Raw genomic sequence first — 14,000 nt, 5'->3', positions numbered from 1 at the left:
AAATTTGAATGTTATGATTAAGAAACAAAGCGAACTTTATACTGCAGGATTAAACAACAACAACAATCAAAACTAATAATGTACAGACACAACATTGACATTCTAAGGAAAATCTGTACAAAAACAAAAAAGAAACCTTCGTTTAATAAAACTTTGTTTAGCACTAAATAAATATAAAGCAATCTTTCACATTTATAGAATTAAAACATAAAATCGAAAGTTCGATACTCCGAGGTTGAAAATAACAGACAGCCCACTGTGGTTTTATTCTTTAATATAAACATAAACCAATAATTTCAATTTTTCAAGTAGGATGAGTGCTAACTGACCGTTATTGATTTATACCCCGTTTAGTTCTTACTCCATCACCTCTACTGTCGGCCTAAACCTAGTTTGAAATTATGTTGACCACCTTCAGGTATTTACACGTAAATTGGCAAAGAAGTAGAAATTTTGTGAAACAGTTGATAACCGTCATTTGCACCTAAACAGGTACAGACTTAAACAGGAGACGAAAGTTATCCGAAACAATGATGTATCAATTATTGTTGTCTCAGATAATAACTCACTGTTAACAAACTGTTTCTGAGCACCCCTGGTTCTTCACCTGAATATGCCCCCAAGTGACATAGCGGCATATCTACGGACTCATATCGCCAAAAACCGAATTTTTATATCCGTGGTGTGCAGAGCAGAGATAGCCCATACTGTAGTTTTGTGCTGAACTCTAAACAAAAAAAAAAAAATAAAAACGAACACCTGAATACCTACCATCCATTTCCAATTAATCAAAGATACGTAGCCTGAATTACCTATCAGGCATTACAATTTATAAAATATTTTTGCTATTGCTATAAATACTACATCAAAACAGAAGGAAAAAAGTAAACAAACATATAGCTCCATCCCTTTACTTTTATCACTTCTGTAAATTAATCTTAATCATAGCAGAAATATTAAAACATTATTTCTTTGAATTTCTTATTCTGGAAATTAAATGTTATTGGTTTGATCGAGTCGTTCCTCTAGGTTGTGTTACTAGCAGTCAGCCATGTTTATGTCCACCTACTGATTGGAAGATTGTAAAATTTGACATATATCGCAACAATCTACAAATACTAAGTTTTTAATAGGTAATGTAAATTGGATTAAAAAATATATATATATATAGGTATACCCTAGAAAATATTGGTGTTTTATTATGATGCAAGTTCTATGCAATTAAGTTACAGAATTTTTCTCTAAGTGTAATTATGACTAATGTTTTATTGAGTTTGAACTTTATTATGACACATTGTGAGTCATAGTCACATATTACACATAATAATCACTAACTGTTCTTCAGTAATAAATAATAGGTAAAACAAAGTATGTAACCTAGTTTATCATGGAGACAGCATTGTTGTTGTATTAAATGTTTGTTTTGGTAAGAAACAAACAATGTGAATTCGGTAACCTAATGAGAAAATTATTAGAGGCTAGTAGTAGAATTAAGCCTAATCTAAAAGTTAAACCCAACTAAGGTTATTATACTACTAAACTGAGAAAAGCAACTGCTAGGCCTATGCTAGTTATACGTTACATAAATTTATAAACGTTATAAATAGGTTTTAACGCTCTTAAGTGTAGACTAGAGTTTACAAATTTTAGTTCCAGCAGAAGTTAAAATTGTAATTGGTGCAGAAGCTATGATACTGATAGTAGTTAGTAATACCAATTGTATTATTTAAAAGTTTTCATAATCGTTCCATTTTAATTTTACCAAATGAAACATTTATTCAACTTGTTTATTAGATTGTGTAAACAATTCAATTGATATAGGTGTATTTACACATGTTGCACATGGATTATTTAAACAGGTAAGAGTTAAATATTTTAATACTATTTACAGTACAGAATAGAGGATCACTTGCTTTATTTAAATTTTCATTATATCCTATTTGACCTGTTTTGTAACACTGATGTGTTGAAACATTTAAAAAAAAACATTTGTCTGAAAGTAAATTCAAATTTTCTTTCCTATAATTATTGTCATTGGTAATTAAGGCACAATAAATATTATTCCATAAATAGCTGTTTTAAAACTTCATATGATCCATAAGTCAAGTGGATGCCTTTGAAAATTGGTACTATTAGTTGTAAGGTACACAAGAACAACATTCTTTGCCTTTACAGTACACCTCTTCCCATTACTACAGCAATAAGTCTATGGATTTACAATGCTAAAATCAGGGGTCCGATTCCTCCTCGGTGGGCTCAACAGATAGCATAATGTGACTTTGCTATAAGAAAACACATGCACACTATATACCTCTAAGTTAGGTACATCCCTTTGTCTGTATCTAAATACTCTATGGGAAGATACCCATAATATCAAAATGAGCCATAGAAAGCTGGATTCTGTATTTTATTTTACCCTCCTCCAGACTGTTTGGTGTATGCAGGATGTGAGTACTTCATTTTCATATTATCCAGTGTTGTCAAGAGAATGTGGATTAGCTGCATCCCACTTTCTTTATAATAGGTCAGAATGTTTCAAAGTTCTCTTCAGTTTTAACCACTAAACATTTTCCATTTATTTTACTATCAATGATTGAAATATTTAATTTGAAAATGAAGCAATAATGTACATGTACATAAACACAAGAAGTAAGTGGTTCCATTATTAAACTTTTGTAAAGTGTTTGTCTCTACTACAGTTCGTGGTAACTCATTCCATACGCCAATCACCCCTTTTAGAAAAATGAAACAGTTTCATCTGCAGTCTAGTCTGTCTCTTCCAAATCGTTAACTTGTATCCCCTTATTTTAAAAACCTATCACAAAGGTACTGGAGCCATTTGTCATGTTGATACCTCCCATGACAACATAAATTCTTGTGGTCATCATTTCTCAAGGGAAAGTTTTTAATGTCTCACTGTAATATAACCCTTTTATTTTAGGATCATACCAGTATATCTTTCCAGAGCTGTTTTCCCTTAGTTAATGTTACCTTTCTTAAATAAGGATATGACCTTATACATTTCTCTCGATAATTGTAGTGGTAATATGTAATAATCTCTTAACTTGTACAAATGTTCTATAAAAGTCTATTAGTTTACAACTAGCAACAAATGGTCAAAGTGATTTATCAATATGCTAAGATACTTCAGTCATAGTATTAAGTTTGTTTTTATTATTATTATGAATTATCCAAATCAAAATACATTACTTTACATTTAATAAAATTAATTGTAATTTACCAAATCTAATTGTGTAACATCTAAACACACTCACTATAGCAGGTTTCATTAACAAACTTTACCCACATTACTATCAGTGATGTATATAATAAAACAGATCACTAACCCTTCAGGTGTTGTAACAACGACCCAGTTCAGTTTTATTTTAGTGGCTCAATAACCATCTTGTTCTTTCTTACACCCAGCCACCCTACAGTCTAGTTAACTGAAAATCTAAGTTCTCACCCATTTCTTCAACTGGATAACGAGTGACATAGTGAAAATGTTAATTAGTAAAACAACATTTCAATTTGTAAACCTGTCATATGCTTTATAAAAATGACTGACTGGTTTGTTATTTCAAGAACTTATAGTACTGCACACATTACACGCATAGTTTGGGTTTTCTTCTCAAGTATGCTTATTATTCCAACATAACTGTGTGCAGAAGCAGTGTCTTGTATGTTAATTAACTGGATGTTTTCAGTAGAGACACAACTTGTACCTGGTTATTTATAATAAACCACTTACATCTGCAATGACCGTGATTCATAATAGCATGTTATGATTATATTTTGTCTGTGGTCACAGTATGGTGAGATTGTACTTTGTTTAAAAGAAATATAATTTATAAGTTGTAACTTCAAATTTATTTATTTTTTCATGTGATGAGACTATATATAATCTTTGTTGCAGGAAAACAAAAGAACCAAGACTTTTCTCTTTGGTCCATTAACTTCATTCATTTTCATTATTTAAGTTAAATTATATCGCTTTTAAGTCCTGTGAACACAAGTATATAGAAGTGATTATTAAGGTAACAGTTATGGAGTGAAGGTATTTTTGCTTTACTCCAAACAGTTTTGGTGTGTCCAATGTTTATGAAGTAATTCTACAATCTGTTAGAATCAATTTCAAGTAAAGACTTATTGAAACACATTATCAAGTAAAAACAAAATGTAAAAAATGCTATGAAGTCAATCACTTTGTGTGCCTGAAAATCCAGCCATATGAAGTTGTATTTTGAAGGGATTGAAACCAGAAATCAAGTCCAACTTGACATGATATACAGGCAATGTTTGGTTTTGGCTAGTTTTATCATAAAATCCCTTTTATTTTACTATTGTTTGTTTGCGCGAGTATCCCTGGTGCATGCATTGTCAAAAAATTCAACATAAATAATTGTATATTGCTAAATGAATAGTGTAATCATAATTTAGATATCAGGAGTAAAGTCCAGTATTCTTAACAACTATGGAACTGTGGACTATATCAGTATAATAATGAAAAGATAATTCATCATGTTAGTAACTTACTCAAATATAGTTATCATTCAATGTGCAAAATTCTACAATTTCTAAATTTATTTTAGTGAAAGCAACTGAAAAATAAAAAATCAATAACACAACAAAACGCGGTTATGTATAGTCCTTAAAATCAATAGTACAACAAAACGTGTTATGTATAGTCCTTAAAATCAATAACACAACAAAACGGTTATGTATAGTCCTTAAAATCGATAGTACAACAAAACGCGGTTATGTATAGTCCTTAAAATCGATAGTACAACAAAACGTGTTATGTATAGTCTTTAAAATCGATAGTACAACAAAACGTGGTTATGTATAGTCCTTAAAATCGATAGTGCAACAAAACGGTTATGTATAGTCCTTAAAATCGATAGTACAACAAAACGGTTATGTATAATCCTTAAAATCAGTCACAACAAAACATATTACGCACAGTCCTTAAAATCAATAACACAACAAAACGTGTTATGTATAGTCCTTAAAATTGATAGTACAACAAAACGCGGTTATGTATAGTCCTTAAAATCGATAGTACAACAAAACATTATGTATAGTCTTTAAAATCAGTCGCACAAACAAAACGATTATGTATAGTCCTTAATAACAAAATATTGTGTTATGTATAGTCTTTATAATCAGTAGTGCAACAAAACGTGTTACATATAGTCCTTAAAATCAGGTGTACAACAAAACGTGTTACATATAGTCCTTAAAATCAGTCGCAACAAAACGATTATGTATAGTTCTTAAAATCAGTAGTACAACAAGACGTGTTATGTATAGTCCTTAAAATCAGTATAATGTCAAAACGTGTTATGTATAGTCCTTAAAATCAATAACATAAAACGTGTTATGTATAGTCCTTAAAATCAATAACACAACAAAATGTGTTATGTATAGTCCTTAAAATCAATAACACAACAAAATTTGTTATGTATAGTCCTAAAAATCAATAACACAACAAAACGTGTTATGTGTAGTTTTTAAAATCATTAGTACAACAAAATGTGTTATGTGTAGTCCTTAAAATCAATCGTACAACAAAACATGTTATGTATAGTCCTTAAAATCAGTCGTACAGCAAAAAGTATAGTTCTGAAAATCAGCAGTATAACAAAATATTGTGTTATGTATAGTCTTTAAAATCAGTAGTGCAACAAAATGTGTTAAATATAGTCCTTAAAATCAGGAGTACAACAGAACATTGTGTTACTGAGTCCTTAAAATCAGGAGTACAACAGAACATTGTGTTGTGTAGTCCTTAAAATCAGGAGTACAACAGAACATTGTGTTACATATAGTCCTTAAAATCAGAAGTACAACAAAACATTGTGTTATGTATAGTAATTAAAATCAGTATTACAACAGAACATTGTGTTATGTATAGTCCTTAAAATCAGGAGTACAACAAAATGTGTTATGTATAGTCCTTAAAATTGATAGTACAACTAAAATTATAAATTAATTTGTTTACAGATTAATGTACATATGAATTAGAAATAATAGGTTTTTCACTAATATTTATCTCTGATTATTTGAGGAACTTGATGATTCATGCTATTAGCCTTTGGTTCAATGCTTGTATTTAGTTTTGATAAATGGGTAAGTATTTCTAAGTTCATATGTGAATTGTTTTTAGATATGACAGTAAAATATATTTATGGTTTGTTTTTTTAATAGGTTTGTCTAATTGAAGAAAGCAATGATGGCCACAGGCCCTTATAATTATTCATATATTTTCAAGTACATTATTATAGGAGACATGGGAGTTGGAAAGTCGTGTCTCTTGCATCAGTTTACAGAAAAAAAGTGTAAGTCTTTATCATTTTGTTAGAGAAGGTGACTTGATGTAGGTGGGGGTTTAAATTACTTAGTGTAAATCTTTATCATTTTGTTAGAGAAGGTGACTTGATGTAGGTGGGGGTTAAAATTACTTAGTGTAAGTCTTTATCACTTTGTTAGGGAAGGTGACTTGATGTAGATGGGGTTAAAATTACTTAGTGTGAGTCTTTATCATTTTGTTAGAGAAAGTGACTTAATGTAGATGGGGGTTAAAATTACTTAGTGCAAGTCTTTATCATTTTGTTAGAGAAGATGACTTGATGTAGATGGGGTGAAAATTACTTAGTGTAAGTCTTTATCATTTTGTTAGAGAAGGTGACTTGATGTAGATGGGGTGAAAATTACTTAGTGTAAGTCTTATCACTTTGTTAGGAAGGTGACTTGATGTAGATGGGGTTAAAATTACTTAGTGTGAGTCTTTATCATTTTGTTAGAGAAGGTGACTTGATGTAGATGGGGTTAAAATTACTTAGTGTGAGTCTTTATCATTTTGTTAGAGAAAGTGACTTAATGCAGATGGGGTTAAAATTACTTAGTGCAAGTCTTTATCATTTTGTTAGAGAAGATGACTTGATGTAGATGGGGTGAAAATTACTTAGTGTAAGTCTTTATCATTTTGTTAGAGAAGGTGACTTGATGTAGATGGGGTTAAAATTACTTAGTGCAAGTCTTTATCATTTTGTTAGAGAAGGTGACTTGATGTAGATGGGGTTAAAATTACTTAGTGTGAGTCTTTATCATTTTGTTAGAGAAGGTGACTTGATGTAGATGGGGTGAAAATTACTTAGTGTAAGTCTTTATCATTTTGTTAGAGAAGGTGACTTGATGTAGATGGGGTTAAAATTACTTAGTGCAAGTCTTTATCATTTTGTTAGAGAAGGTGACTTGATGTAGATGGGGGTGAAAATTACTTAGTGTGAGTCTTATCAGTTTGTTAGAGAAGGTGACTTGATGTAGATGGGGGTTAAAATTACTTAGTGTGAGTCTTTATCACTTTGTTAGGGAAGGTGACTTGATGTAGATGGGGGTTAAAATTACTTAGTGTGAGTCTTTATCAGTTTGTTAGAGAAGGTGACTTGATGTAGATGGGGTTAAAATTACTTAGTGCAAGTCTTTATCATTTTGTTAGAGAAGGTGACTTGATGTAGATGGGGTTAAAATTACTTAGTGCAAGTCTTTATCATTTTGTTAGAGAAGGTGACTTAATGTAGATGGGGTTAAAATTACTTAGTGTGAGTCTTTATCACTTTGTTAGGGAAGGTGACTTGATGTAGATGGGGGTTAAAATTACTTAGTGTGAGTCTTTATCATTTTGTTAGAGAAGGTGACTTGATGTAGATGGGGGTTAAAATTTCTTAGTGTAAGTCTTTATCAGTTTGTTAGAGAAGGTGACTTGATGTAGATGGGGTTAAAATTACTTAGTGCAAGTCTTTATCATTTTGTTAGAGAAGGTGACTTGATGTAGATGGGGGTGAAAATTACTTAGTGTGAGTCTTTATCACTTTGTTAGGAAGGTGACTTGATGTAGATGGGGTTAAAATTACTTAGTGCAAGTCTTTATCATTTTGTTAGAGAAGGTGACTTGATGTAGATGGGGGTGAAAATTACTTAGTGTGAGTCTTTATCACTTTGTTAGGGAAGGTGACTTGATGTAGATGGGGGTTAAAATTACTTAGTGTAAGTCTTTATCATTTTGTTAGAGAAGGTGACTTGATGTAGATGGGGTGAAAATTACTTAGTGCAAGTCTTTATCATTTTGTTAGAGAAGGTGACTTGATGTAGATGGGTGTTAAAATTACTTAGTGTGAGTCTTTATCATTTTGTTAGGGAAGGTGACTTGATGTAGATGGGTGTTAAAATTACTTAGTGTGAGTCTTTATCATTTTGTTAGAGAAGGTGACTTGATGTAGATGGGGGTTAAAATTACTTAGTGCAAGTCTTTATCACTTTGTTAGGGAAGGTGACTTGATGTAGATGGGGGTGAAAATTACTTAGTGCAAGTCTTTATCATTTTGTTAGAGAAGGTGACTTGATGTAGATGGGGGTTAAAATTACTTAGTGTGAGTCTTTATCATTTTGTTAGGGAAGGTGACTTGATGTAGATGGGGTTAAAATTACTTAGTGTAAGTCTTTATCATTTTGTTAGGGAAGGTGACTTGATGTAGATGGGTGTTAAAATTACTTAGTGCAAGTCTTTATCATTTTGTTAGAGAAGGTGACTTGATGTAGATGGGGGTGAAAATTACTTAGTGTGAGTCTTTATCACTTTGTTAGGAAGGTGACTTGATGTAGATGGGGTGAAAATTACTTAGTGCAAGTCTTTATCATTTTGTTAGAGAAGGTGACTTGATGTAGATGGGGTGAAAATTACTTAGTGTGAGTCTTTATCACTTTGTTAGGGAAGGTGACTTGATGTAGATGGGGGTTAAAATTACTTAGTGTGAGTCTTTATCATTTTGTTAGGGAAGGTGACTTGATGTAGATGGGGTTAAAATTACTTAGTGTAAGTCTTTATCATTTTGTTAGGGAAGGTGACTTGATGTAGATGGGGTTAAAATTACTTAGTGTGAGTCTTTATCACTTTGTTAGGGAAGGTGACTTGATGTAGATGGGGGTTAAAATTACTTAGTGTGAGTCTTTATCATTTTGTTAGAGAAGGTGACTTGATGTAGATGGGGTTAAAATTACTTAGTGTAAGTCTTTATCATTTTGTTAGAGAAGGTGACTTGATGTAGATGGGGTTAAAATTACTTAGTGCAAGTCTTTATCATTTTGTTAGAGAAGGTGACTTGATGTAGATGGGGGTTAAAATTACTTAGTGTGAGTCTTTATCATTTTGTTAGGGAAGGTGACTTGATGTAGATGGGGTTAAAATTACTTAGTGTAAGTCTTTATCATTTTGTTAGGGAAGGTGACTTGATGTAGATGGGGGTGAAAATTACTTAGTGCAAGTCTTTATCATTTTGTTAGGGAAGGTGACTTGATGTAGATGGGGTTAAAATTACTTAGTGTAAGTCTTTATCATTTTGTTAGACAAGGTGACTGAATGTAGATGGGGGTTAAAATTACTTAGTGTGAGTCTTTATCATTTTGTTAGAGAAGGTGACTTGATGTAGATGGGGTTAAAATTACTTAGTGTAAGTCTTTATCATTTTGTTAGAGAAGGTGACTTGATGTAGATGGGGTTAAAATTACTTAGTGCAAGTCTTTATCATTTTGTTAGAGAAGGTGACTTGATGTAGATGGGGTTAAAATTACTTAGTGCAAGTCTTTATCATTTTGTTAGAGAAGGTGACTTGATGTAGATGGGGTTAAAATTACTTAGTGTAAGTCTTTATCATTTTGTTAGACAAGGTGACTGAATGTAGATGGGGTTAAAATTACTTAGTGTGAGTCTTTATCATTTTGTTAGAGAAGGTGACTTGATGTAGATGGGGTTAAAATTACTTAGTGTAAGTCTTTATCATTTTGTTAGAGAAGGTGACTTGATGTAGATGGGGTTAAAATTACTTAGTGCAAGTCTTTATCATTTTGTTAGAGAAGGTGACTTGATGTAGATGGGGGTTAAAATTACTTAGTGTGAGTCTTTATCATTTTGTTAGGAAGGTGACTTGATGTAGATGGGGTTAAAATTACTTAGTGTAAGTCTTTATCATTTTGTTAGGGAAGGTGACTTGATGTAGATGGGTGTTAAAATTACTTAGTGTGAGTCTTTATCATTTTGTTAGAGAAGGTGACTTGATGTAGATGGGGGTGAAAATTACTTAGTGTGAGTCTTTATCACTTTGTTAGGGAAGGTGACTTGATGTAGATGGGGTGAAAATTACTTAGTGCAAGTCTTTATCATTTTGTTAGAGAAGGTGACTTGATGTAGATGGGGTGAAAATTACTTAGTGTGAGTCTTTATCACTTTGTTAGGGAAGGTGACTTGATGTAGATGGGGTTAAAATTACTTAGTGTAAGTCTTTATCATTTTGTTAGAGAAGGTGACTTGATGTAGATGGGGTTAAAATTACTTAGTGCAAGTCTTTATCATTTTGTTAGAGAAGGTGACTTGATGTAGATGGGGGTTAAAATTACTTAGTGTGAGTCTTTATCATTTTGTTAGGGAAGGTGACTTGATGTAGATGGGGTTAAAATTACTTAGTGTAAGTCTTTATCATTTTGTTAGGAAGGTGACTTGATGTAGATGGGGTGAAAATTACTTAGTGCAAGTCTTTATCATTTTGTTAGGAAGGTGACTTGATGTAGATGGGGTTAAAATTACTTAGTGTAAGTCTTTATCATTTTGTTAGACAAGGTGACTGAATGTAGATGGGGGTTAAAATTACTTAGTGTGAGTCTTTATCATTTTGTTAGAGAAGGTGACTTGATGTAGATGGGGTTAAAATTACTTAGTGTAAGTCTTTATCATTTTGTTAGAGAAGGTGACTTGATGTAGATGGGGTTAAAATTACTTAGTGCAAGTCTTTATCATTTTGTTAGAGAAGGTGACTTGATGTAGATGGGGTTAAAATTACTTAGTGCAAGTCTTTATCATTTTGTTAGAGAAGGTGACTTGATGTAGATGGGGTTAAAATTACTTAGTGTAAGTCTTTATCATTTTGTTAGACAAGGTGACTGAATGTAGATGGGGTTAAAATTACTTAGTGTGAGTCTTTATCATTTTGTTAGAGAAGGTGACTTGATGTAGATGGGGGTGAAAATTACTTAGTGTGAGTCTTTATCACTTTGTTAGGGAAGGTGACTTGATGTAGATGGGGGTTAAAATTACTTAGTGCAAGTCTTTATCACTTTGTTAGGGAAGGTGACTTGATGTAGATGGGGGTTAAAATTACTTAGTGCAAGTCTTTATCATTTTGTTAGAGAAGATGACTTGATGTAGATGGGGGTGAAAATTACTTAGTGTAAGTCTTTATCACTTTGTTAGAGAAGGTGACATGATGTAGATGGGGGTTAAAATTACTTAGTGTGAGTCTTTATCATTTTGTTAGACAAGGTGACTGAATGTAGATGGGGGTTAAAATTACTTAGTGTGAGTCTTTATCACTTTGTTAGAGAAGGTGACTTAATGTAGATGGGGTTAAAATTACTTAGTGTGAGTCTTTATCACTTTGTTAGGGAAGGTGACTTGATGTAGATGGGGTTAAAATTACTTAGTGTGAGTCTTTATCACTTTGTTAGGGAAGGTGACTTGATGTAGATGGGGTTAAAATTACTTAGTGTGAGTCTTTATCATTTTGTTAGGGAAGGTGACTTGATGTAGATGGGGTTAAAATTACTTATTTTCTTTTCAAAAATTTGAAGAATAGACTTTCCTCAGTCTGGAAAAAGAAAACCATCTTCTATTGTCATCTTAAATAGTACAGTTTATATAAAAGTAGATTAAGGCATGTTTGGCAAGTGTCAAAGTTAGCCTTGTACAATAACTTAGGTGTGTCTTGAAACTGGTATTTCTTGGTGTTGAAACTGATGACTTCAAAAACAAAACTGAACTTCCTGTATCCATAAAACATATTTGAAAACAACCTATGATGGTATTGAATGTATTAGTTTTGTGTTAAACAAAATGTATTCATGGTATCTAGCAAACATTACAGTTGGGTGAACATGCACATATCAGCAGGACATTATAATTCATATATTAAAGTCCCTCTCTTGTTTTAGATTGGTTCTCGTTGATATGTAACTGGGTAGCATGACACTGAGGTTTTCATCTTGTCTGTGAATGTTCTCACTCTAGTTTTCCTACTTAATTATTATTTAGTTTGTACTCATGTATCCAGAATAAAAGAAAGTTTTAGTTTAGTTTTAGATTAGTTATGTTATCAAAAGGAAAGATAAAATTTCTTAAGTTTACAGAGATAAACTATTCTGAATGTCCTAATATCGTTTGGTATTTTTTTCTGAGATTTACTTACGACTTTGTTTTCATCATGTATAATTAATCACTAATATTTCTCTCATTCTGGTCAGTTTAAATAATCATAAATATAAGACTTCAGAAACTAAAGGTTTTCTGATATAAAAACATTGTTTTGTTTATGACATGCAAGAGACAGCAGATAAAAATAGATCCTGCCCATCGTATTATTAGGATATATTTATGTTTGTTGTAGCATATTGAGTTTTATTCTTTAGTTATTTTGTTTTTTAGAGTAGGAATTAGTGTTTTAAGGTCAGTTGTAAAAACTACCAGTGGAAAGCTTTACTCTTATTGTGCACATACATACAGTTGTTAAGTGGCTACAGTTAATCTTTACAGTATTGTAACAGAGCATGTGTTGATGTGAAGGGCCTGTCCTCTTTCTAAAGGATTTACTGCTATACCAGTGTTTTCCTGGAATGTGTATGAAACATTCAAAGAACATATACAATACTTCTATGTGTATATGTGGCAACACCTGTACTAGTTTTGTGATGTGTAGTTTGGGAGAGTGACTCACTTTTAGAGTTCCTAAAAAGTAGTTTTTCGGAGAGCAGTGTAAGTTGACAAAGGTTAAAGAAAGTTCTCTCTGTCAGTGTAAGTTGTTAAAGAAAGTTCTCTCTGTCAGTATAAGTTGACAAAGAAAGTTCTCTCTGTCAGTGTAAGTTGTTGAAGAAAGTTCTCTCTGTCAGTGTAAGTTGTTAAAGAAAGTTCTCTCTGTCAGTGTAAGTTGACAAAGAAAGTTCTCTCTGTCAGTGTAAGTTGTTGAAGAAAGTTCTCTCTGTCAGTGTAAGTTGACAAAGGTTAAAGAAAGTTCTCTCTGTCAGTGTAAGTTGACAAAGGTTAAAGAAAGTTCTCTCTGTCAGTGTAAGTTGACAAAGGTTAAAGAAAGTTCTCTCTGTCAGTGTAAGTTGTTAAAGAAAGTTCTCTGTCAGTGTAAGTTGTTAAAGAAAGTTCTCTCTGTCAGTGTAAGTTGACAAAGAAAGTTCTCTCTGTCAGTGTAAGTTGTTAAAGAAAGTTCTCTCTGTCAGTGTAAGTTGACAAAGAAAGTTCTCTCTGTCAGTGTAAGTTCACAAAGAAAGTTCTCTCTGTCAGTGTAAGTTGTTAAAGAAAGTTCTCTCTGTCAGTGTAAGTTCACAAAAAAAGTTCTCTCTGTCAGTGTAAGTTGTTAAAGAAAGTTCTCTCTGTCAGTATAAGTTGACAAAGGTTAAAGAAAGTTCTCTCTGTCAGTGTAAGTTGTTAAAGAAAGTTCTCTCTGTCAGTGTAAGTTGACAAAGGTTAAAGAAAGTTCTCTCTGTCAGTGTAAGTTGACAAAGGTTAAAGAAAGTTCTCTCTGTCAGTGTAAGTTGACAAAGAAAGTTCTCTCTGTCAGTGTAAGTTGTTAAAGAAAGTTCTCTCTGTCAGTGTAAGTTGACAAAGGTTAAAGAAAGTTCTCTCTGTCAGTGTAAGTTGACAGAAAGAAAGTTCTCTGTCAGTGTAAGTTGTTAAAGAGAGTCTCTCTGTCAGTGTAAGTTGACAAAGAAAGTTCTCTCTGTCAGTGTAAGTTGTTAAAGAAAGTTCTCTCTGTCAGTGTAAGTTGACAAAGGTTAAAGAAAGTTCTCTGTCAGTGTAAGTTGACAAAGGTTAAAGAAAGTTCTCTCTGTCAGTGTAAGTTGACAAAGAAAGTTCTCTCTGTCAGTATAAGTTGACAAAGGTTAAAGAA

The 14,000-nt window shown here is 32.2% G+C and overlaps 1 protein-coding gene across 2 annotated transcripts in view; it reads left to right on the top strand.

Annotated features, from left to right (window-relative positions):
- The first annotated feature begins 1,006 nt into the window (after positions 1 to 1,006).
- LOC143242740 (ras-related protein Rab-14) overlaps positions 1,007 to 14,000 on the top strand; it is a 35,721-nt gene continuing 22,727 nt past the window's right edge. Inside the window, exons 1-2 of one of the 2 annotated variants that reach the window (XM_076486216.1) lie at positions 1,007 to 1,133; positions 6,211 to 6,341. In XM_076486216.1, coding sequence (XP_076342331.1) covers positions 6,233 to 6,341 — 109 coding nt within the window. In that variant the 5' untranslated portion in view covers positions 1,007 to 1,133; positions 6,211 to 6,232. The remainder of the gene's footprint in view (positions 1,134 to 6,210; positions 6,342 to 14,000) is intronic. The other variant, XM_076486217.1, reaches the window with a different exon arrangement.

This window comes from Tachypleus tridentatus, unplaced genomic scaffold (assembly GCF_004210375.1).
Source record: "Tachypleus tridentatus isolate NWPU-2018 unplaced genomic scaffold, ASM421037v1 Hic_cluster_2, whole genome shotgun sequence".
Lineage (NCBI taxonomy): Eukaryota > Metazoa > Arthropoda > Merostomata > Xiphosura > Limulidae > Tachypleus > Tachypleus tridentatus.
The sequence above is the reverse complement of the archived record's forward strand: the minus strand, read 5'-3'. Positions and strand labels throughout refer to the sequence as shown.